At 39.6% G+C, this 25,709-nt stretch overlaps 1 protein-coding gene across 7 annotated transcripts in view; it reads left to right on the top strand.

The window, feature by feature from the left end:
* zmp:0000001168 (signal-induced proliferation-associated 1-like protein 2) overlaps positions 1–25,709 on the top strand; it is a 71,774-nt gene that overhangs the window by 14,199 nt on the left and 31,866 nt on the right. For 3 of the 7 annotated variants that reach the window (XR_008385007.1, XR_008385006.1, XM_053617728.1), the window contains exons 1-3: positions 18,281–18,930; positions 21,847–23,398; positions 25,538–25,662. Coding sequence is in view for 5 of the 7 variants with exons in the window: in XM_053617728.1 (XP_053473703.1) it covers positions 22,306–23,398; positions 25,538–25,662 (1,218 nt within the window). In the remaining 2 variants the exon portion in view is untranslated. Of the gene's footprint in view, positions 1–18,280; positions 18,931–21,846; positions 23,399–25,537; positions 25,663–25,709 lie in introns of those variants that run through there. The other 4 variants (XM_053617724.1, XM_053617725.1, XM_053617726.1 and 1 more) reach the window with 3 other exon arrangements.

Below are 25,709 nucleotides of genomic sequence, written 5' to 3'. Positions count from 1 at the left end.
GTACAGTATGACATTTTGCTCGGAAAATTTTTACTACCACGTCAAGAAATTATACAAAAGAGTTTAAAATCCTTTTAATAAATGACCTATTAAAAATGCTCATTAGTTTCTTGTACACATTGCAAACACATTACAATTTCAGCATTCACATCAAAATTAAGCTTGTTGACAATTATGGCATCCGGATAATTCTATCAACAAGACGTGGTTTAATTCAGGTTTTTCTTTTATTTTGTGATGTTCAATTTCAGATTAGTAGGTGTATCCCATTTCACAATGTCCTCAAACCCCCTATATTCCTATATCTTGTACAATTTTGAGAATATAAAATATTATATACAATTCAAGAGTCACGACCAAGGTGGAAACAAAATGATCCTGGCTTTGCACAGTATTCACAATTGAACTGAAGCAATATACTTTTGTTGTTATTAATTTCTGACTCAATACTTCATCCTGTGTTTCATAGTTTCCAGTAACCATGTTGCCTTCCTACTGTGTTTACTGTATAATTAGAGGAATCTGCTTGTTATCAATCTTTTGCTGTCATTGTCTAACAATGGCCATATTTCATTGCTGCATGCTATCATTCATTGTTTCCAGTAGCCAGTGTGTGTCATTCGAGAAATATTCTAGCCGGCTGCAGTGGCATTAAAATGGCGCCGATAGAAAAAAGCAAGCGCCAGTGTTCATATATGAAACAGTCTATTCATCAGACTCTTCAACTCCTCTGGCATCAATGCTACCGCATGTAGTGGCAGCTTAAAACAACCAGTAACTAATTAGTTCTTATAAATCACTCCTAACACCTCTGTCTTCATCAGGAACCATGATTGATCTGAGATTAATGAAACTCAAGACAAAGCCAAAATGAAAATTTCTTTGTTTTTTAATTTTATTTCTTTGCTCATCACTTGTTCACCATCTGTTTGCATAACGATGGATCAATGAATCAATACCTCTCCGTGGATAAAGAACAGCTGCTTTATTTAAAGCTTTCACTAAGTAAGGTTTCAGGAGTGGTCAGAAAATGGTGGTGAATTGTCCACATGGCAGCCATTGTTATACGTAGACTGCCAGGTGCAGACACATTTAAGGAAGTGAAAAGAATAAAGAGATCTGAATTGTACGATAGGAAGGATATGCAAGCTCAGGCATGGGCACTATTTCTGGTACATGTATTTGAAATATTTAAATGCTGCTGGTGTTTCTGAGGGACTTTAGCGAGGGCACAAACATTAAAGACATATGAAAGCTAGCATCCATCTGTCATGTTATGCTATTAAATATGTGTAATTGTCAGTAAAGAAACAGAGACATTCAACCATAACTGTTGTATATTTAATAAATGTTTAGACTTCAAATAAATAGTATTATTTGCTAGCTAGTGGTGCTGATTGTGGGTTTGTATGCTAGCTTGGGAGATGGATATTAATTTGTATGCAAGCTAGAGAGCTGAATGTGAGTTTGTATGCTAGCTAGTAAACAGGATAAGTGTTTGTATGCAAGCTAGCGAGCTGAATGTGAGTTTGTATGCTAGCTAGAAAGCTGAATGTGAGTTTGTAGACTAGCTAGTAAACAGGATATGGGTTTGTATGCTATCTAGAGAGTTGAATGTGAGTTTGTATGCTAGCTAGAGAGCTGAATGTGAGTTTGTAGGCTAGCTAGTAAACAGGATACAAGTTTGTATGCTAGCTAGAGAGCTGGATGTGAGTTTGCATGCTAGCTAGAGAGCTATATGTGAGTTTGTATGTTACCTAGAGAGCTGCATGTAGGTTTGTATGCTAGCTAGAGGGCTGAATGTGAGTTTGTATGCTAGCTAGAGAGCTGAATGTGAGTTTGTATGCTAGGTAGAGAGCTGGATGTGAGTTTGTATGCTAGCTAGTAAACAGGGTATGAGTTTGTGTGCTAGCTAGTAAACAGGATATGAGTTTGTATGCTAGCTACAGAGTTGGATGTGAGCTTGTACGCTAGCTAGCAAGCAGGAAAACACTATGATCTTGTAGTTGTGTGAAACTCTTTTCAGCACTCAGGTGAAAATAACGGCAATTAAATTTTGTGTGGTTCTCTAATTTATTAGAAACCAAAGACAGAGAATGCTGTATTTGGCTGTATAAAAGCCTCTTCCTGATTTTGTTCAGATTATCTGTGTAGATTCTGAGGGACAGCAGCACAAGTGTTAGCTATCAAGGCACCACAACCATAACATTACCCTTATCACCTGAAGTGGTACTACTTATCTCATGTCCCCCCCTTACAAAATGTATTCTTAAATATAAAATGCTATATTTTGTTAACTGTATCATTATCAATAAAAATACATTTTAATGCATTTTTCCCATGCCTGTGTTGAATAAGACACTATTGTACTGAAAAACAGTTGACAGGTACCGTATATTTGGCTCCATATCTATCTTGCATAATTGAAAGAGATATTGAGGCTCAGTGTTTGCACGATATTTCAGGACACAAACCCTCACTTATCTAAACGACTACTGATAGAGCTGAGAGAGAAGGGAACCTGGTAGTACTGCAGTAATTTATTTTTCTGTCTGGCTTTCATAGTCTTTGCTGTGGACTGTATCATGCTGAGAACCAGTGGTCCATTGGCCTTCGTGTGTGTGTGTGTGTGTGTGTGTGTGTGACTGTGTGGGTTGGTTTCTTTTTACAAGTGTGTGTGTGTGTATTGTTTAACAAGGCCAGTAGGTGTAGGATTGAATACAATAGTGGTGTGGCTATTGAAAAGGGAAATAAGTTAGCTCACAGTTCTTGATGTGAGTAAAATAGATGACGAAGAAGAGGGAGGAGTAATTCAGATGGTGTCTTTCTGTAGGGCCCAGCTGCAGAGAGACGTTTTCAGAGACACAGCGCGCAGTGTGGCCAAACATAATGGTCCCAGTGATCCCAGTCTCTCTTTCTTTCTCTCTCTTTTCAGTGGGACAGCTGTTCTTCCTGCCCCCATGGGCAACGGGCCACATGTCTGCAGGGGTCTAGCACACATGCACAGACACACTGCAATTGCACAGGAACTTGCACATGCATGCACATGCACAGAGAGGAAACACACAGCCAGATTCAGACACAAGAGGAAGTCAGCGAAACTCATCCAGACACAAAGCACTCGTCATGCACATGGCCCTTGAACTTTATTATTTTTAACTTGGAATCAGTTCTCACCCGATTTAACAAGATAACATGTGTTTAAAAGAGTAGCTGATCTAATAGCCAGTGCTGTGTGACCGCATAGGGCTGCTAGACTGACACGACTCCAGCATCATCATTCGCTTCTCTGCCTAGTGATACACTCTTAAAGAGAAAGTGTAGCCTTGGCACTGAGATCACAGGAATGACAGCGAGGCACTGCTCCACAAACAACGTGAACGAGCATAAACACAGAGGGATATACACAAGTGCATGCAAGGACATACAGATACGCTTACAAAAATCTATCTATCTGCCCTAAACCCATAATTGGATTATTATTTCATCTCTTTGTTTGTTTGTTTGTTTGTTTGTATATTGACTGACTGACTGACCAATTGATTGAGTGATCATGGTGGTGAAGATCATGCTCAAGCACTATAAAGGTTGCTTTTGTTAATTAATAATTGTTGTTATTAAGTTATTACAGTTTTAAATCTAATTTAATGGTCACTTGAATTGAATGGGTTTACTCAAAAGTTCAAAAACGTTTATATATAATGTACTCTTGAACTGAAAGACCAATAAAACTAAGAAAAGTGCTGTTTATATGATATGTGCTGTTTATATCAAAAGCATTTGAACACCGTGTAATAGTGTTTGGATTCTGTGGGTGGAAAGTTCAGGAATAAAACGCTATTAATGGCTTCTAAAAATAAATGATGGTATATATTTTCCTGCCGTGACTAATGCATATGTGTTTGCAATCAAAAGGGCTCCCAGGATGATCTAACAGGAAGTTGGTTAGAGGTTTTCCTGGATGAATAGACGTAGATCGATAGATGGATGGATGGATGGATGGATGGATGGATAGATAGATAGATAGATGGATGGCTGGATGAATGGATGGATGGGCCTGGGTGGTTGTGTGGATGAACGAACGGATAGATGGATGGATGGATAGATGGATGGATGGATGGATGGCTGGGTGAGTGGATGGATAGGTGGGTGGGTGGTTCTGTGGATGGATGGATGGATGGATGGATGAGTGGGTGGTTGTGTGGATGGATGGATGGATGGGTCTGGGTGGTTGTGTGGATGGATGGACGGTTGGATGGATGACTAGTTGCATACCCAGTAAATAACTTTCAATGGAATGGGTTCAGTTGATAGGAGCCACACCAGTTTACCCTAATAGACTCAAAAAATCTAGCTAAAATACATCTAAGTAGAGGAAAGACCCATGCAGCCTAGCTAGCATACAAATGGAAACGCATAATTAGTGTGTCATAATGTAATATTGGGACAATCCCTCAAGCTTATTACTTTATTAACTCTTTTCAGGTGGTAACACTGGTTATCATACATGTTTAAGTCCACATATCTTATTGTAATTACATACTGTTCACTTTGTGGTTTCTGGAGTTTGAAACTACAGTATGAGGAACTAAGTACTATTCTGTATTACCAGTCAGAAGCCTGTGTTTCTTAACAACCCATGTCAGTCATAATTTTTTGGTTTGACATGACAAACTTCTGATTTATATCCAATGTGACTTGGTGTATCAATGGATTTAAAATACAGATAAGGCACATCTCTTAATTGATATGTAACAATGAAGCTGAGCATTTTCCAATTACAGCACGTTTTATTCATTTTAGACCAAACCAATTTGCAGGCGTTGACACTTTTTATATATTAAAGAATGCCACATCACACATTTTGATGCATTTATAGTTATGTTTAATGTTGTGGAACATCTGCGAGGCAAGGTACGTTAAAGCAGCTATAAACATTCTCTCATCAGGCTCAGTGTTTTCCCTTTCTTGGAGTTAATGAGACAAAAATGCAAGTAGGCATGTTACTGAGAAACTGCAAAGCCCTCTGTCCTGAAGACTTCCCCTGTTGGAAAACTGTTACAAAGACCTGATACTGGAAGCTCCTTCCAAAATGTTAAATAAACAGCTCTTGTCAGAAATTATCTATATCAATTATGTTTTTATTTATTTATTTTTTTAAATCTGTTTGTGTGGGACATTTGCCATATAATTCCATGTGTAATTTGATACAATACAAACAACAAAATATTAGAAGGAGAGCATTAATATAACCATGTGATTAGTTGGAACTATTGTCAGAGCCCTAACCTTGTTTTTATAGTAAATAAATCAACACCTTCTGCCCAATCATAATCAAGAAACCGTGCTGTGGCATAAAATCGCACAATTACACTTTTGCAACCTTTGCACTAGATAACACTGAGCAATAGGCTGCTTCAACTTCCTGTCCTGACGTCAGGATGTTGGTTTTATCCTTTTTGTATGTTCTTACCTGTATGTGTTTCCAGGTGCAGGAAAGGTATCATTTACAGTAAATCGATACAAAGTGTACATATGTTCAGTTGCACCATACGTGTCTTTCTAGGACTTAGATCAGTTATAGTGAAGTAAAACCAATTCCACATACCCAAATCCTTAATTATTATAGTAAAAAACAGCCATACTGGTCTTAGATGAGCTAAATAAACAATATAATTCTGAATTTCAGTGTAGATTCACACTGCAGCATGAGAAGGCTAAATCTCTGTTTTCTGAGCTCACCAATCGTGCATCTGTTTCCCTGAATGGAGACTTGGCTAGTCTTCCCATGAATAATTGAGAAATGTCTAAACCATGCCATGCTTATTAATTATTAAACCACACCAGATGTATGTCCAGGTCTTTTACTGAAGGACAGATTTTGGGTCAGCTAAATTATTGGGGTGCATTTTTTTTGTCTGTCATCAGCAGATGTTAAAAAACAGCATAGCCTAAAGGTGGGATTGACCTCGGTCTGCTGTGGGAGCCTGGCCAAATGGCTGGGTTACTGCCATGCGACACGCAAAGCTGCTTTCTCCTTGGTCATGTCCTATAATTGTTAGAATGCAGCGCACATTTTGTAAAGGTTAATGGTAAATTGAGACTTATAGTGAGACAACGTGAAGGTATTCAGGCCTTGAATACTTTAAGACCAAGTTCTTTGGTGGGGGGCCGGAGAGGAAATGCATGTGTGTGCATGTTCATTCCTGACTCACCCTTGGAGATCAGCCAGAGACTCTAGAAAACAAATTACTGCCCTTATTGCTGCTGTGCTATCTCCAGTCAATTAGCTCTGAGATGAGTTCTGTAAGGGTGTTAAGGTTCTCATTAAAGGCCATGATTGATAAAATCCCAGCTCTGGATTCTGCATCTTAGCAGCCATCTTTATAGCACTGACTGCTTTTAAGAAGGTACGATTTATGCAAATCATATGTATGTGCTTTTAATATGACCTGCAAGTGTGCGCTCTGATTAGAGCAAACCGGTTACACATATGCTCAACAACACTCCAGGAAGGGTCACAAAACATTATTAGTAATATAATGTCAGGACAGGAGAGCGGATCCAGTGCAAAGTCACCTCTAACTGGACATGTAGCCTCTTTTCTTCCAGGCAGAGGCTTGCAGAGGAAGAGAAGCAGAGGGCATGGGAGAGCGATATGTCAGCCAGACGGCCGCCGCTTACAGTACAAAATAAAAAAGAGGCATATCAAATGAATGACAAAGAGGGAGAGCCAGCCAAAGCCAATTACTTAACAGTCTTTCAGCCCTGGCTGTAATCCAAGAGATAGAGAGAGCGTGAGAGAAAGAGAGAGAGAGCAAGACAGAGAGAGAGTAGGGCCTTGCAAGCATTAGAGAGAAACAGCGAGAAGACAAATGTATTCATTGCTTTGCATAATGTCACTCAGTGTGATATTTGGTGTCACCTTCTTTCCTCCTGCAGCACTTCAGCTCTGCTTAGCTAAAACCATAGAAAAAAAAATACTGCAATACATCTTAAGCTCCATGAGCTAGTGGAAAGCAGTAAACCAATCAATATTGGGCCTTGGGATTGGCTGATGGGAACAGGGAGAATCACACTTTGTTTAAACAATTACCAAAAATCAATGCCTCTCATTGGTCAATATGGGATTCTAGTGAAGGAACCCTTCCTCATGCTGTCCAATCAGTGCTTACAATGCTGAAGGGTGTATCTAATCATCTCCCTGATAACTGGGATGACAATTTCCAACAATTTGTCAAAGGATAGCTCCATGCCTCCTACTACTTGGCCTCTTTCGGAAATTTTTGTAAATTCACCATCACGTGTTTGTACATGATCTTGTTTTTTTTTGTGGGTTTTTTTTTTTTGGCTCTCAGCTGAACAATCAGCTAATATTTTTTGGCTGCTGGCCCAAACCATTCAGGTCCCTGCTCTCTAAAGACTCCACTTTGCATAACCTCTCATGGGTGTGCATGAGTTATGCTTGGAGTTACCATTTCTAACAGGGCATTTATCACACGACAGGAAAGGAAAATCAGAAAAGAGAAATCATTAAGGAATGAAATAAGATGGAATGAATAAGGAGACTTATAATAACTTAAGGAGCCTCCAGAGCCAAACGATCCCAGTCCTCTCATCTCTTAACTTTCATCAGATATTTCAGCAGTCACAAATCATTTTCACATATGCTAGGATAATTATTCTCATGCTTATCTGAAGCTGACAGAAGAAGACTAACAGTCTATAGATTATGATTAGAGATGCATCAATGACATTTTTATCAGACTGAGTATGAGTACAGGTACATGTTTTTTGGTACTGGTTCGTACCAGTACTGATGCTTATACCAAAATGTGTAACCCTCTTGGTATTAAACAGGCATCACAGAACATTTTATTTAGCCCTGAGGTTACATAGTGACCATGAACAGTGCACACAGCTAATGTTAGCTGGTTGATATGTAAGTTAATTGAAGTGCATTAGCTAGATACATTAGTCATCTTGGATCGAGGACTGTTGCAGTGAAGAAGAGTGGGTTTTGTTTTGCTTTTGAAAGGCACCTCTTTACAGCTGTATGCTGTATATTGCTTATACTGTAGAAAGATGCTGTAGTGTATCTGCATGACATTTTCTCACAGCACAGTTTGTAGTCTACTTTGCTTTGATTGCAGGTATTAGGTTCAGGAAATACATCTAAATTTCTGTCATATCGTGTCTGTTCAGAAATGCTATGATGTACACAAGTCTTACGTACACGTAAGTACACGTAAAATGAGCTTGATATGGGACTGATACAGATACCGATGCATCCTTTATTATGATTAGAAATACTGTATTACCCGAGCCAGGCTGTTTGAATTATTTTATACCTCTGTAGTCTTGCTGTAAGTTAATATATGCTTATCTCCAGTCTCCTTTATATAAGCTGTTAGTCCTGAGGAATTTTAGAAGAAAGTTGATATCTAATTGAATTATCAGATCAGTTAGAGTCACCTTAAAGTCTTCTGATCAGTATTTAAGCAGCAACACTGTAAAAGGATAATGGCAGCACTAAATGGTTCATAATATACTGCAGTTTCATGTATGCATCCATAATATCGCAGTCATAACAGACAATATGAAATATTATCTAGCTTGTCCTGTTTAAGTCATTTTTATTGAATTTTAGAGGACTGGCTGCGCTGTAGCTCAGATTTACTCTCTGCCATTCCACTTTTATTACATTATAACTGTAATTATACACACCTCTCCACTTTGTGCAACTATTATTCACAATACTCAGCATGTGTGAGTATTTTCATACCAAACTCTACCAAGGCTATGAAAATAATTCCTTAGCCAAATAACATTTACAATGGCAGGATCAAGCTTAAATCATACAAGGTCTTTGTACCTTTCCATTATCTCTAAGGAGATTCCAGTTTTTTGTGCTGATACAGATGAAGGAAATAATGCAGATGTGATTGAATTAATATGTTCTGAATTCTAATCAATTATGAATGATAATCAACCTTTTCAGAGGTACGACCTTCTTATAAAGTTTTATATTAGTGTTAGTTCTGAAAATTCAGTCTTGTCAATAGTTGTTGTTCTCAATGTTTGCAAACCTTTGCGGTCTACTTTTTATAAGACTGCACTTACACAGGCACAAACCACTTGAATATGACACCCACTAAACTGTTGTGTTTGAAAAGTAGCATACAACTATTGAGTAATACTAAGAAAGGATTAAGAGAAGCCCATTTGATTCGGAAACACCCACATTTGTTCTGCAAGAGAGGTGTGGGTTACAGTACCTTGAGCCTTCCTTTGGTTTGTAAAAGAGGACATGATGACATACTTTTCATCTCACATGTGACATCACTTCCTGTGTAGGAAGCCGCTCCTACAGGAAGCAGGGGGGATATAAAGTAGGAAAAGAAAAAAGGTACAGCAAGAGTATGTTCCCAGAGATGAGGCTTCTCTCACTATAGCAACCCACCATGGTGCCCTCTGACCCCATTTTTCCATTGTTCCATCCTGACAGAACAAATGGTGCACACTCCGGCCTTGTCCGTGGTTTCATGCGTGAACCAAACAGGAAGATGACTGAAATCTTCCTGCAGACTCATTGTGGCAACCTCCATACCTCTGCAATCAACGTTGGCAGGATTTGGCCCGTGTGAGAGTGCAGGTCAGGACAAATGTTCTAAAGGAAGGGAAGAGGAAGGAGAAAAACCTATATGTGATGTCATAGGCAGTGAGTTTAGGTCAGTTTATACATTACAGATTGAAGTTTAGCAAGTTCACTTGCTATATTAACCCTTTCCTGGAGTACTCTGGTGTTCCATTCCTCCAGCGGAATGAAAATTGACTTATTAGACATTTTCAATCAAGTCTGTTAAAAGATTAGTCAAGATACTGTTGGGTTTCCATTTGTTGAGTATCGTGTTTACTTGCTGGTGAGCAGGGCAATGGGAAATGGGAAGGGTGTAAGCCCTCTGCTGGGCAAACAATTCACACCTCTCCAAAATAACATTGATTCAGAGATAAAACAGACAGCACAACTGAAACTTTTTGAGAGTAAAAGATCATATAGAACAGCCACAATAAAATTATAACATTTAACCCTAGTAGAATAGCCCTGAATGTTAAAGCCCTGCGTGTCTACTTTCATATGAGCCATTAACAACTACTGTGTAGTGTGATATAACAAATAAATTCAATGCTGAACTTGGGCACTCCCAAAACAGGCATTTTTTGGCCTCTTGTAAAATGAGTTAAGAGTAGATCTGCTCTGATGAGCACCAGTCATCATTGTGAATGCTCAATACTGATGAAGAGTTCACATTTAAACATTTCACTCAATGTCTAATCCAATTTTCAGCACAACACCTGATTATTTACCATATAAATTGCCAGGCAAGTTGAGTCTTGCAAGTATGATTTCTGCACTATCCTAAGAAACTCACTATCAACCCTTGCACTGTACACTACATAAAATAAGGGCTCCATCTTGCCCCTTAGAAAAAGACATCAACAAGGACAGTCAGCCAGGACTGTCTGGCAGCTTGTGTGCGGTGGTAGAAAGTACAGCCCAAAGAGTTCACTAATAACCTTCCCAATCTTCTGAGAGTCCAGTTTAAGCCTCTGCCTGCTGTCCAGCCTAATCTGTCTTCCCTTAATCTCCTGGCAGAGTTGAGGGAAACGTTGCGGTTTGGATCGCTTTTGATCTAATAACGGTCTTCTGCAACAGTCAAGGTTTGCACAGCCTTACTGTAGACTTGTCAATCAATCAATACCATATAGTTATAGATGGCTGTTTTGTGTACAAAACAAAACATGACTGAACATGCCGTAATTGTAAAATAATCAAAAACAGAGTGGCATGATTATGGCCAGAGTCACTGCTACCACCATAAAGTTGATTCCTTTTATACCACAGCAATTTGTCAACCCTGAGCAATTTCTTATTTATTAAAAATGACACATAGCACATTTGGTGCTATTTAACCATTTAACATCCATGAAACAAGTTAGTTCCTGTTGTCGCTTATGTTATAGCAGCTATAAACCTTCGTTCTTTCACCAGCCTCTCTATTTTTCTCTCTATTGAAGTTAATAAGACAAAAAATGTAGCTTGTCATGTTACCCCTGAAACTCTTCTGTCCTGAAGGCTTTCCCATGTCGGAAAACTTGAAGGACCAGCTTTATGTCTGACAGTTACGAAGTGCTGACACTGGAGACTCCTTCCAAAAATGCTAAATAAACATCTCCTCATAAAAAACTTCACCATATCGACAAATAAACACATACCTGTTTATATATATATATATATATATATATATATATATATATATATATATATATATATATATATATATATATATGCATAGTCCCTGTATACGTCGTATATAATTGCTATAGAAACTATAATATATTAGAATGAGCACAAAAAATAGCAAGTTTAGCTTGCACCTTCAGGGTTGGGGGTTCGAATCCTGCCTCCATCCTGTATGTATGCTTCAGGGATTTCTACCAGGTACTCCGGGTTTCCTCCCCAAGTCCAAAGACATGCATTGTAGGCTGATTGGCATTCCAAATTGTCTGTAGTGTGTGAACGGGTGTGGGATTTTGCCTTGCGATAGGTTGGCACCTTGTCCAGGGTGTCCCCGCCTTATGCCCTGAGTCCTCTGGGATAGACTCCGAGCTCCCTGTTATCCTGTGTAGGATAAGCAGTATTTAAAATGGATGCATGGATGGACAGTTTGTCTTGCAGCCTGAACTGCTGTCTGAACCGTGCTGTTATAGAAACTCAACATCTTTTGAAAAACTTGACAACTTAACAGCGCTGTGATATGTGTGTATAAAAGTTGATGGTGATCTGTATATATACACTTATGAGATCCAGTTAACACATTGATTGAAATGGAGTCAAATGGACAGATTGGTCTCGTGTGAAAGAGGAACTGGCTGAAAAATAACCTCAAAAAAATGTATTTATGGATGTGACAGTCATGTTCATCAGTGTGGATTTTTTGTGTCAGAAATGTTTGTGAGAAAGTAATTCTATCCAGATCATCATGTGTAACAGGAACTTGCACATGGCCTTTGGTGCATTGTGAGAAACATATATTAAGTGTGGTAAAGATTTGTCACTCTAGTTAGTGACAGTGAATTTGCTGTAGGTTTCATCCAGTATCTCTACATGTGGTACTTGAGTCTGAGACAATAATCCTGTTCTGCTTATATATGTAACATTCTGCATTTCATTCTAGCTCGTGCATTCATTTTCACAGTGCATGTGTCATTCCAAAAATCTCCATTGGGTATGTGTGTTTAATCTCCTGCAATCTCTTCTGGTAGATTGAAACTCTGATGTATGTTCTGTTACTCATGCACAGTAAATTGCTAACTGGTGTGTTTACATGTCAAATGACTTGAGATGAATTGAGAAAATTACAATTGCAAATCTGCCACTTGAATGCAGTCATTTGTTTCATTTATGCAGCGCTGAGGAAGCACAGTGAAGTCAACCAGCCGGCTATTTTACACCGTGACAAAGCTGCTAAAATCAAACCATAGCAAATCTTTTTACTCTGTGTTGCAAAGTTAAACAGGTGGGTTAATGTTTTGCTTCCTGAGACCTACGTGAGTGTGTTTACAGCAATTGTTCAAACAGAGAAGTCTGACCTTTTGAGCTGACAAGCAAATTATGATTTGAGAGATTTTAGATGCAGCGAATACAATGAAGGAGTTCAAAAATACAGTACTTGTTCTCTTGATTCGAGCTCGTTATTTCTGCTTGTGCGCTCTTGGACTGGAGGAGGAAGGTCAGGGAAGACTTTTCTTGAAAAACCTATTGTACTTGCAAAGCTATAAACTTACATAGAATACATAGGAGAGCAGCTAAAATAGCCTGATAGTGCTGAAGAAAAAGACTTGCTGTAGGCTACAGGAGTCCATTTAATGGTGTATGGTGGGCTACAGACAGGACCATTTTAACACTGAGCTTGCAAGGAATGCATGCTTTTAGAACAGCATTCTTGTTAACCAGTCATCACTGTGTGTTCCCACTTCTGAACCAAACGAAAATTCCCTCGAGAATGCACCAATTTGGAAAGCTATTCTGTCATTCTGCATTTCTGTGTATAATCTTAAACAGAGTCCCTATTTGATTAAACGTTTATAGCTTAGCATTGCCTTAGCTCACTGTGTTACAAATTTTAAATTACTATAAGTACTAGATGTGATTAGTATTTCTGGATTTTGTTCATCTTTGTAACCAGAAATCTGCAGCAACACAGTGTGTTACCTGCCTATAAAACTGCACACACACACACACACACACACACACACACACACACACACACACACAAACACACATAAAAAAGACACAATTTGAGTGAAATAGTTTAATGACTCAGCCAATATTAGCTAGCTACACATTCAAACTACTAAGAATGTGTGTTTTGTCTGAAATGTTGTGAAATTGAACTGAAATGAACTGCTGCTAAGTATGGGCAATGTTTCAGTTTAAATTAACAAATGATTTTTGCTTAAACGAATTATAAAGATGGAAACACAAGAACATACAGGTAACTGGTGCATTTTTTGGAGTAATGTTTTCCACTGAAAACATGGTTTAGGAGTAGGACTTAGACATCAGATGGCGGTGATTGGTTAAAATGTCAAAATCCACAGCTGAGGAAATTATGTTAATTGACAGTGAGCATGTTTGGGCTGGATGACCATGGGAGTTATAAAATATTCCTGACAATTGCATCCACAAATGTTAGTCAAAACTGAGAAGGTTTTCCTATAGAGGCTGTTCACAAATATCCAGGTTCTTTCCAAGATACAAATGAAGACATTAACAAAGATGTCATCAAGTGGTTTAACCTGGAATCAGATTGGGGAAGTTAAAATGAGCATTTAACACGTCACTGAGATCAGTATTACTGTTCAGCTAAAGGCCACAACATATGATGAATAGTAGGATAAGTTTAGTCCTAAATGCTGGTCTAAAAGCATGATTACACATTATACTTTTTTTTTCTTTCTTTTTTTTTTAAATATATGGTCTTATGTGCGCCTGTAAATAATAACTTACTGCAAATTGCTGTGGTGTCAACAATGATAATTTTGTTTATTAAACCACAATGTTTTATAATTTGGTTTCATTGAGTTGAGTTTAAACCACTTTTCAGTCTGATCTTTGCCACATTTGGACTAGATATTAAAACAACACTTGGACCTGCACCAGGTTAGGGTCAGATATAACAATATCTTTGTTAACCTGGGCCAGTTCTAAATCTGTTTTGGCACAGATGTATAAAAGCCAGTTCCTGAAATGGGTGTCTGCTATGCTGAATGAAGCAATTATATATTGTTTCAGTAGGCTAAATGTAAAAGCTATATCATTGTATACATTGGTACTGATAACCATGGAGTGTCTTGCAATCAGTGTGTATTTTAGTCTCTCATAATCATCCATCCATCCATCCATCCATTTTCTGAACCACTTATCCTATACAGTGTTGTGGGAAACCTGGAGCCTATCCCAGGCACAAGGTGGGGGACACCCTGGACAGGGGGCCAATCCATTGCAGGGCACAATTGCAAACACACTCACACTGTGGACAATTTGGAAATGCCAGTCAGCCTACAGTGCATGTCTTTGGACTCGGGGAGGAAACCGGAGTACCTGGTGGAGACACTGAAGCATGTTGAGAACATGCAAGCTCTGTGCACACAGGGCAGTGGGAATCAAACCCCTGATCCTGGAGGTGCTAGGCAACCATACTAAGCCACCACAGTGGTTAGCGCATTTGCCTCACACCTCCAAGGTTGGTGGTTTGAATCCTGCCTCTGCCCTGTGTGTGAGGACATTGCATTTTCTCCCCGTGCTTTGGGGGTTTCCTCTGGGTACTCTGGGTTTCCTCACCCCAATCAAAAGACATGCGTTGTAGGTTGACTGGCATTTCCAAATGTGAATCGGTGTGCAATTGTGTCTTCCAGGGTGTCCCACGCCTTGTGCCCCGAGTTCCCTGTGCGGGATAAGTGGTATGGATGGATGGACAGCTTTAGCATTATACCATAGTGCAACTCGAAAATGCTAATTAGAAATACTAATCATGTACTAGCATCCTTAGCATGCAAAATTCTGATATAATAAGTAGTGACAAACTATGAGCCTCATTCTAATAACCCTGTCCTGCAGTCTGCATGAGACACCATCATTCTCAAAGTTGGAAGTGATTCACACCTTAAATATTGCTGTATTCAAATGTATTTGTTTGCTCATTGTGTTTAACGGCTTACTTTTGTGATATTTATAACTTTGATACCATATCAAAGTTCAAGACTTCCAACAGAAAGGTAATATAGTGGTAAAATGTGGTGGAAACCCATAGTAATATGATTAGCAGCAAATGCTAAGTGCAAATGCAGTGTCATTTTAGTAAAACTGAGTCTTTTTAAACTAACTTATGTACACATCTGAGGTAAATGTTGATATTCTCAATATTTTTGTAATATTTCCAGTGTCATTCCACCTATACATCATCTAAATTAAAGACTTAACAGCGTTGTGCTACCTAGCTAAACTAATAACCTCAGCCATTACATAGTTTTCATACTTGGTGTCTTTTTTTTTTTTTTGCTGTTGCTTAGCAACAGTGGGCTCAAGACTCTTTCATTGCTTGTGTTGGCTGGTGGGACGGCTTTTTTGTAGCATTAGTTAGACAGATGACACAATAGATAGGATGACACAGTATAAAATAGGATTTTTGAATGGTATTACATTAGTTTGAATGTTTAAGCCACTTAAAACTCCCATTTGTAAGTCCTTACTCTCACTCTCCTGCTTTAACATTGTATAAGTTGGAAGAAAGTGTGTTCCCTTATGGAAAAGAATGCTACAGTATTACACAATTAGAAACCGATATCATGCGCCTCTACTCTAAGGCCCTCCTGTGAATTCTCAGGTTCATACAGATATGTATCTAATTGCAAGCCATCAAATTAACTTCAAATTAATGTAGGCTTGTAGGCTTGCAGGCTTGCAATAAGCTTGCAATAAGCTGTTCTATGGTTTATTTCCGCCAAAAATGACTGCTTGGGATTTTTTTTTTATTTTGTTTTGTATTGCTGAGATTTTATTGTCTTTTATGGAGGATGCCTGGTGGGTGCACTAATGGGTAGGCTATTTTAAAACTGACTGAGGAAAGGCTCCAGGAAAGGCTGATTTGATCATGCAATATAAGATCACATTATGAGAAGCAATATAAGACGATACAGCCAAGAATCAATATGAAATGCGTCACACTGGGGGACGCAAAACAGAATGGGTCACATGTGGTGTGGTTGCTAGGCCTTTTGTGGCATGCTAGTGCACATCTATGACTCTGTAATGTGTGTGACACCTACACACACTTAGAAACACATACACACACGCACACACACTTACATGCACTTGCTGCACTAAGTGGGTGTCTTTGTGGGTATACAATTACTCAGTGTAGCTCATCTGTTCCTCTGTGTAATGAGTCAGTCCCCTCTATGGAACCACTATAGAACCTAAACTCCAAATCATTGATTTTAAGGTCAAAAACTTCTTCTTTTTTTTTTATTTCTGTATTTTTATCCTGGGCCCTTGCCAAGAACCCAGTCTTTTTTTTCTATATGACTACTCATTGGTTAGAAATTCAATCCCACAAACTAGTAATTTATTTCAGATTCTGTGACTTTACATTCATTTGCTTGTGGTTTATTAATTTGATTATGCTGATAAGTGTTGTGTGTGACTTGCATAATGGCTAATTATGCAACCAGTGCTCATGTGGCATTTCAGTGATGGGCTGAAAGTGGCCTTGTGAAAAGCTCTGATCTATATCCATATATTACTGAGATACAGTCTCATCAAGGTTGAATTGTGGGTGTGTTCAGGCATCCAGCTTCAGATAAGGGCAGTATGTCCAGAAAAAGTGTTAAGTGTGGGCAAGCATGATTTGTTATAAGTAATGGTAGTGTGTGTTGTCTTGGTATGAGTGTACCAGGGGTAGCAACAATGTTAGGATTCTTGCTAAGATTGGATACACTCATCTCATACTGGCCAATTTATTGGATATCTTCTTAGTCACCTTGTACATATATGGTAATAATTCATATTTTTCCATGCTCTATTTTTGAACATTGCAACACTGCTGTACTATATACACTTTTACCAGTACTACACATATTAATATAGCCCCATGATACCATGGTGGAAAGTGTTGCCTAATCAAAGCTCCAGGTCCTTGGCTCTGTCCTGAGCTCAGGGTACATTCTACACTCTCAGAAATCCTTGTCTCTAGGGGGGTGCTATTAAGGGTAATCTTTTGTACCTTCTATATATATATATATATATATATATATATATATATATATATATATATATATATATATATATATATATATTACCTGGCAAGGTACATGTGGAGTACCTTTGAATACATTTTAGAGTAAAGCTTTAAATGTACATCAGTGGTCATTAAAATCCAATTATGTACATTTCATTGCTTTTTAAGGTACACTATATGCAACTTTTCAAGGAGAAAGATATAAGCTGCATCAGAATATCCCTACTACCCTACGATAAAGTAGGTGAAAAGCAGCAAAGGTTTAGTATATCCAAATTCTCAGTATTCATAAAACAGTAGGCGAAAAATACCCGGATGACCTACTGCTTCCGCTGAGATTCTTCAGTATGGAACCAATGAGCACTGTGGATACTGCATTATCTTATAACGCAATAGGACTGGCATGGAAGAGCTGTCAGAACCAAAAATGGTGGGCTCTTTTTATGTGTAAGTGCTAGGTATTAAACATTGTTCCTTGTGGTTAAAACTGTACTTGTTTAACACCACCTGAGTAAATTGCTAACTTGTTGAAGGTTTCAACAAGAAAAAACAGTTGTGGTGCAGGTGCTCTAATCTGGCGTGTTCTTTAAAAAATTTTTTTGCAGTTATGATGACGTAGTTCGCATGACAATGCCAACATTGCATTCACATTACATACATATACTGATCAGTACATACCTTGCCAATGTTCGAGCAGTAGGTACTGAATCGAATGCAGTATGTACTGTCACAGTATGCGATTTTAGACACAGACTACAGGTACAAAAAATGTATACTGTATACTGTATATGGTACCACCCCAGAGATATAGAAAATTCATCATGTCTGTGTGGGTTTCCTCTGGGTTCTCTGGTTTCCTCCCATTTCTCAAAAACATGTGTATGTATGTGTATGTGTGTGTGTGTGTGTGGGGGGGGGGTCCTGGTGGACTGGTCCATCACATCCAGGGTGTATTCCCTTATTCAAGAAAGACCATGTGATAGAAAGACTCATAGAGAGACAGGGAGGGAAAGAGAAAGCGAGAGAGAGAAAAGGTGAGGATGCCCTTTCACATCCTTTCACTCTATAGACTCGCGCGCCGCGCGTCTCTCTGAGGAGTTTCCGTGGTGCGCGCGCAGCAGCCGCAGCAGCACAGCTGCACCTGTGCGCGCGCGCGAGCGACACCGCGAGTGTTTTTCGACGCGAAAACGAAAAACCGGGTGAGAACAAACCTCATAGACGTGTATCTTCCCCCCTCACACGTAAATACTGACGTGTGACTTCGTGTTTCATCCGAATCGACACATGAAGTGAAAGAGACAGCGGAAGAGAGACAGACAGAGAGAGAGAGAGAGATAAAGGTTTGTCAGAGTGTCAGACGCCGCTATATTCAGCTCGAAGCCGTTTCTTTTATCATTGCTGCTTTAATTAAATACAAACATGTCTCTTTTGTGACAATAACTGAGGACAAGTTTGTCTCTTGGCGGATTGTTTTGTGTTATTAACTCTGTAGGCTGTATCTGGGAATGTCATTACTAAAGATGAGATGGATGAACGGTTTGCTTCTTTACTTTTCTTCACTATAAAGGTAAGTAAATAAATAAAAAAACACACAATATTGTCCCAAACAGCGTCTGGACTCCTGTCACAGCGCGTGTAGGTTAAGTCTAATCCGTGTTTATTTGCCTGACAGGTTACCGTGGTGTAACACTATCAGTATTTCACTTCATTTATGTAAGAAAGGGTTCTAGAGAAGGCGGAAACGTCGACGGAAGTTGAGCCTTTATGTTTATGTTGGAAGGAAGTTTTTTGGAGTGCTTATGTTGTGTGGCAGAAACAAACAACCCAGGGGTGCTCAAACTTTTTTGCAGCTAGCAGGTACCTATTAATTATAAAATAAATAAACACAACGGTTCGAATTAAACCCATTATTCAAATGTGTGCAGTAATATTTTGGCCATTTTTGTGGAACTGTAGTGCATTTTGTTTCTGAAACGTTCATCAGGTCCGTGGTGCCATTATTTTTTAGACTTTCATTCATTCATCTTCAGTAAGTGCTTTATCCTGGTCAGGGACGCAGCGCAGTGTATTCGGAGCCTACCCTAGGAACACTGGGTGTAAGGCAGGAATACGTCCTGGATGAGATGCTTGTCCTGTGCATGGCATCATGCACAAACTCCACAGCTAAGGGCAGTTTGACACAGCCAGTTGGGAGGAAACTGGAAAACCCAGAGGAAACCCATACAGACACATGGAGAACATGAGAAGCTCCAACAGACCGTGTGGAGCATTGAAATGGGGATCTGTGTAGGGATTGTGATTTACACAATTCCATCCATATCCTTTTTCTGCACCACTTATCCCGGAGCCTACTCAGAACTTGGTGCAAGTCGGTGAACACCCTGGACGTGCTGCCATCCCATTGCAGGGCACAATCGCTCGCACACACACACACACACACTCACACCCATTCACACACTACCGACAATTTGGATATGCCAATCAGCCTGCAACGCCTTTGGATTGGGGGCGGAAACCCCCGAAGCATGGGGAGAATTCCACACACACAGGGTGGAGGCGGGATTTGAATCCTCAACCCTGGAGGTGCTAACCACTAAGCTACAATGCCCTCCTGATTTCCACAAATGTACAATTTATTTTATTTATTTTTTTTAAATCACAGACCCTCTTGGCTATACTTCACAGACTCCATTTTGAGAACCCTCAACGTATGTGATATAAACCTGGTCAGTGTGCTTGCAGGTGTACAGAAAACGTTGCCACAGCTTGCAATTTATGAGGCGATTTTTGTGGGAGATTGTTTGACCCACCTAATTAAGACATGAACCCCTCAAGGAATTAAACAAAAAAGGTTGTAAAGGATTTTCATAATGAGAAAATATTTCTTCAACCATTTCAAAAAGGTACAAGTAAATTACACGTTTTAAACATCTTATTCAATAATAATACAATTAAGTAACCTTTTGTGACTAAGAAATCAAGGCAAAGCTTTTCCATGAAATAGCTCTTGAAACTTGAACTTTGCCTACACCCGAAACCACAATTTATTCTCTGAATAGTGCTCTAATTAAGGAGTCAAGCCATTTTTATGGAGAATAATCAGCATTTTCCTCAAATCCCTCAATGCACTACAGTAGGTGACCAAATACTGTCGTCTAGCTGATGCAGAACAGTCAGTACACTTTGTAACCTGTAGGGAATAGGGAGTAGATCACCCTTGGCAAAACATAATGTACTATTGAGTACCCTAGTAATGTGGCTGAAGATAGAGCAGGGGGTGATGTCAAAGTTTTTGCATACAGTTTTGCAGTTCACAGATGTATATGTCATGCAAAGGGTGCCATTACTTTATAGTTTATCTTAACTTAATTCTGGATTGGTATAAATTTATTGTCAACCATATTGTGAATTCCTAGATGTGCTAAATGTGCTCCAAAAATGTTCATATATGTAAAAACAAATATTTTCATGCATATGTAAATAAATGTATATGTACTAAAAGTATATACTGAATGAACTAAATGTATATATACATTTAGTTGCACGTTAATAAGAATGTGCATATGTTTGGCTGAGCTCTGTCTTATGTTCTGACAATAAGAAACTGGAATGAATTTAAAGTCTGATGCCAGTGGTGTATGTTTTATATCACATCATAGTAAACTAATATCTGTTTTTATGTTATGGTTATTATAACCTGTTCTTTCTTTCTTTCTTTAGGTTACTAGATTTTTTTTTTTTCTTAACCTAATGACTGCATGTGTGTGGTCAGAATGCACTGTTTATGTTATATTAATGAAAGCTTCTCCTATTTTTCTACTTTTAGCAAGCAGGCAATCTAAAGCGAGTGAAAGAGAGAAAGAAAGATTGGCCAGGTCTCTATCATTGTGTAGTTTATTACTGTTTTTGCCATGCTGCCGTAGCCGTGCTCAGGAAGCTCCCTCCCCTGTGAGAGGAGCTGCCATTGTGCAGGCCGCCGTATGACAGTTGGCTAGCGCCGGCTATTTTTGTCAAGTGGAGAAAATAATAGTAAAGAACAAAGGTAGCAAAGTGAAGTGGAACAATGAGTCCGATAGGCGTGCTTGACTGCAGGTGAAATTTTTGCATAACACACTGTATGTGTATCAGTGTTTGTGTTTTCTTTGGCTGGGTTACCTAAGGAATATTAAACCATGTCTTAGTAGCTCTTGCTTGTTGTCGGGATTAAGCTGTAATTGTAACCTAATCCTTACTGCATTAGAGTAGTACAGTAATAGTAGTTTAAATCTATAGGGATATGTTAGCCCCTGAAGGAGAAGTGTTCTTTTAGGGTTTAAGATACGGCAAAGAGTAAGCTGGAGTAATGGTCTTACATCACTTAGATTGTGTTTCAAAATATCTGTGTCTTCAGTTAGTTGTGTTCGCACACTGTTCTAGAAAATTCTTAGCACAAAAAAGTCAGACTGAGCATTCTGACCTCTTACTCTTTTGTCTTTGTTTGCAGGATGCTGAATCCATGAGTGTCTAGAGAAGGAGGCTGACAGCAAGGACTTAAACTGAAATTGCATTCTTCTTGGCCCTTGCTTCATTCTAGTGCTCTTTTACAACCTGTGTTAATTCTACGTTAAGAAGGGATGAACATGAAGCCTCCTGTTCAAGATTGTTCCAAATGATGAAAGCGAGCTCTCGTGTTCTAACATGCCCAGAATGACTTCCTGAGTCTGCTTAGTAGTGAGACACTGCTGCGCTGGATGAAGACGCTGATCAGGACTGTGCTGGGCAGATAAGACGTCTGCTAAGTGATTGAGTTATGACTTCTCCTTTGCAGCTTGTGTGCTTACATCAACCGTTTAGATTCTCTGAAGCTACTCATCAGTCATCCCAGACCAAGAGAGGAGGTTAGTGAGGAGAGAAGATTTAAAGGAAGAGCGAGAGACCAAGGGAGAGAGCATACAAGTACACCATGCAGTCAGACGACCTCTTCATCCGCAAGTTCCGCAGACAGAGCCCACGTCCCACCCCGGTTTTTGAGCCCAAGCGGGTGGAAGTGGCTGAATGGCCACCCAGGAGGGAGGGTGAGGGAGCAGAGGGTGAGAGTGTGACAACACCTAGCAGGGCAGGGCTTAATCAGCGTGCAGTTGCTCGTGGCCACATCATGCAGCGCAGCAACAGCGATGTCACACTGGGAGATCTGGACTCTGCGGCAAAGGCAGGTGCAAAAGCGGCCAGGTCGGCAAGCGAAAAGGCCGGGCAGGTGGGACAGGGCGAGTCTAATATAGTCCTCCACCGGGAATATGGGAGTCTCTCCTCATTAGAAAAACAGAGCCGACCTCCAGAGCCCTGCAGTGAGGAGCAGACCATTCTCAGTCCCAATGCTCTTCGCTTTAAAGATCCGTTCTTGCTGCTTGGACTCCAGGAGACACCGCCTGAGCCAGATGGCTTTTTCCGCTCCCTGGAATGCCCAAAACCAGCCAAACCCCCAAAACCTGATGCTCTAAACAAGAAATCAAAGCCATCACCCCTTCAGGTCACTCCCATACCATGCGATCAAACATTAGGAGGTGCATGGGTGCGCAACTTTGCCCATTATGACGTGCAGAGCATCCTGTTTGACTTGTGTGAGGCGGCCACTAGCCGAGACAGTGTCGGCCGCAAGAAGAACATCACCTCAGGGGCATCTGCTGCCTCGCAGCTCCGGCCTCTTGCCCAGCCCCCACCTGCCTCACCATCTCAGAGTTTGGGCAGTGGGACGGTAGGTACAACTAGCACAGAGGAACCAGAGCCGTGCCTACTGGACGAAGGAGACGGCAATGACAATGATTTGCTGCTCAGCTGCCCGCACTTTAGAAACGAGATGGGAGGGGAAGAGAGGGCTGGACTGGGGAGAACCCAATGTTGTAGCGGGCGATGGAGGAGTCTACAAAGCCCCAATGATGCTGTGTCTGTATTAGAGGAGCCCCGAGAAAGCCATGTGCAGCAGCAGGGAAAAAGCAACTACTTCATCGAGCACGCAGACCTGGGGGCACGGTACTACCACAAGTACTTCTACATGAAAGGTGAGAAAGAAGATTTTTGATTGATTTGACGAGCATGTGAGAAAGTGTGTAAAGTACAGAAGATGCTGCTTTTCTGTTCAACGGATGCACATTTTTGTTACCATAGCGATATCAGTACTCTGTGTACTGGCTCATACCTGGTACAATACTGACATCCTGTTAATAAAGTCAACACTCTGCAGCCTTCTGTTGTCAAATATCACAAGCATGATTCATGCTTTAAGACAGTTTGTGTTCTTTGTTGCGTCTGTGTGCTGTCAGCCAACACAACGCACTCTCAGAGTATAAAATACAGTGGAGTGGATCTGCACAAATGACAAATCCATTCCAAGACTGATTCACAGTTACTGATAATCAGTAATGGAATCACACATTCCTAGTACACATCCCACATTTTTATCATAATGACAAAATAGTCATATAATGACATAATTCCACATTATCAGTTAAGATTGTGTGGTCTGTCCATATAAGTCTATGTGAATGTCTATCTATCTATCTATCTATCTACTATCTGTTTATAAATTACGCAGATCTTATGAATGGGGGTCTATAGACATCAATGTCTAATTAGTTCACCTTAGCAAAGCTAAGCAATATCATGATTAGAATTTGATTCATTTGTCTAGACATGAAGCTAAGTAAGTAAAGTACACATATCATATCGTTTGATGAGGGAGCAGAATATAAACGTGTGTTTATGTGTGCATAACTGCCTTTATGTGGCAAATGTGTTTTCCTCTCTGTACTTCCCCTCTCAGTATCTGTGCGTCGTACGGTTGCAGCTCTTAGACTCGCTCAAAGGCTCAAAATGGGGATGCTGTGAGGTTGAAAGTAGGACAGCATGCGCTGAAGTCTGCGTAGAAGCTTGCGTCAGTTTGTACCTTGTGATGCAGCTTTGTGACATGTTTTATCAGTCACAGTGTATCTATGACTGTTCAGCTTCCTACTCTTTCATTCTTTCAGTGTTTACTGCTTACTGTTTACAGCAATCTCTCACTAGAAGTGAATAGAGCTGGGCGATATATCAATATAATATCGATATCATGATAAACGATTACACAATACATTTTTCTGAGATATCGTTGGTATGATGATGTATTTTTTACGCTTAATAATTACAAATGAAATGGTACTGAATGGATGCCGTTGATTTGATGTAATTTTTTAAAACTTAATCTTTTTATAGTACTTTTAAGTTTTATAGTCAAACTCAGTTTAATGTTTATTTCATTATTGTTTTGCACACAGTTTGTTAGCTACATTATATATCATGAAATGCATCGTTTATTGTCAAAATGTCAATTATCATGATATGATATTTTTGTCATATCACCAGCCCTAGAAGTGAATAGTTGTTTGAGGTTTTTTTTTTTTACAGTTTTATTATATTTCTATTCCTTTTTCTAAATGAACGTGGAACTATTGACAGTGGTGTTTAGAGCTTACACTCATGTATTAACATAGAGTGTCATACAAAAGATAAACATCTAGGCCTAATTTTCAATGCTAACCTTTTAGATCTCGATGAAGTTATACCGACATTTAAAATTTTGTTATTCGTAGGAAAATGTTTTATTTAAATATTAAAGCATATGATTCTGTTGCGTAACTTACTTGGTGCACTACATTATATGGTAAATGGCTGCATTTATATGGCGCCTTTTAACCTGAGCGGTTCAAAGCTCTTTACACTGTTTCTCCTTCACCCATTCACACACTCACACACCAATGGCAGCAGAGTTACCATGCAATGCTCTAGCTAGCCATCGGGAGCAACTTGGGGTTCAGTGTCTTGCCCAAGGGCACTTTGGCACGTGGAGACATGTGCGCCGGCAAGCGTACCACAAACCCTATGATTAGTGAACAATCCGCTCTACCACCTGAGCCACAACCGACTAAATATGTACAGTGGAATGGCATTTGAGATTCAGAATTGTATCCATATTATTGTGGATGTTGTGTAAATGTAACAGACTAATAGACGTACACTAGAGTATACATTAATGCTATGTATACAGTAATGCTTTGTGAAACAATGGGATCAAATTGTTGGGGAAATATAGGTGTATAGGAATATAGGGAATATAGGTGAATACAAGAATAGAGTAATGCAGTGTTTTTTGTCCTTTCCTGCAGACCATCAGAATTTCTTCGGCATGGATGAGCGATTGGGGCCGGTGGCCATCAGTTTCCGTCGTGAGGAGAAAGAAGGCTCCAGTGGCGCTCAGTACACGTACAGGATCATATTCAGGACCACAGAGGTGAAAGAGTTAATACTCCACACATTTCATGTATATATTTTTCTATT

Source organism: Ictalurus furcatus, chromosome 28 (assembly GCF_023375685.1).
Source record: "Ictalurus furcatus strain D&B chromosome 28, Billie_1.0, whole genome shotgun sequence".
NCBI lineage: Eukaryota > Metazoa > Chordata > Actinopteri > Siluriformes > Ictaluridae > Ictalurus > Ictalurus furcatus.
The sequence above is the reverse complement of the archived record's forward strand: the minus strand, read 5'-3'. Positions and strand labels throughout refer to the sequence as shown.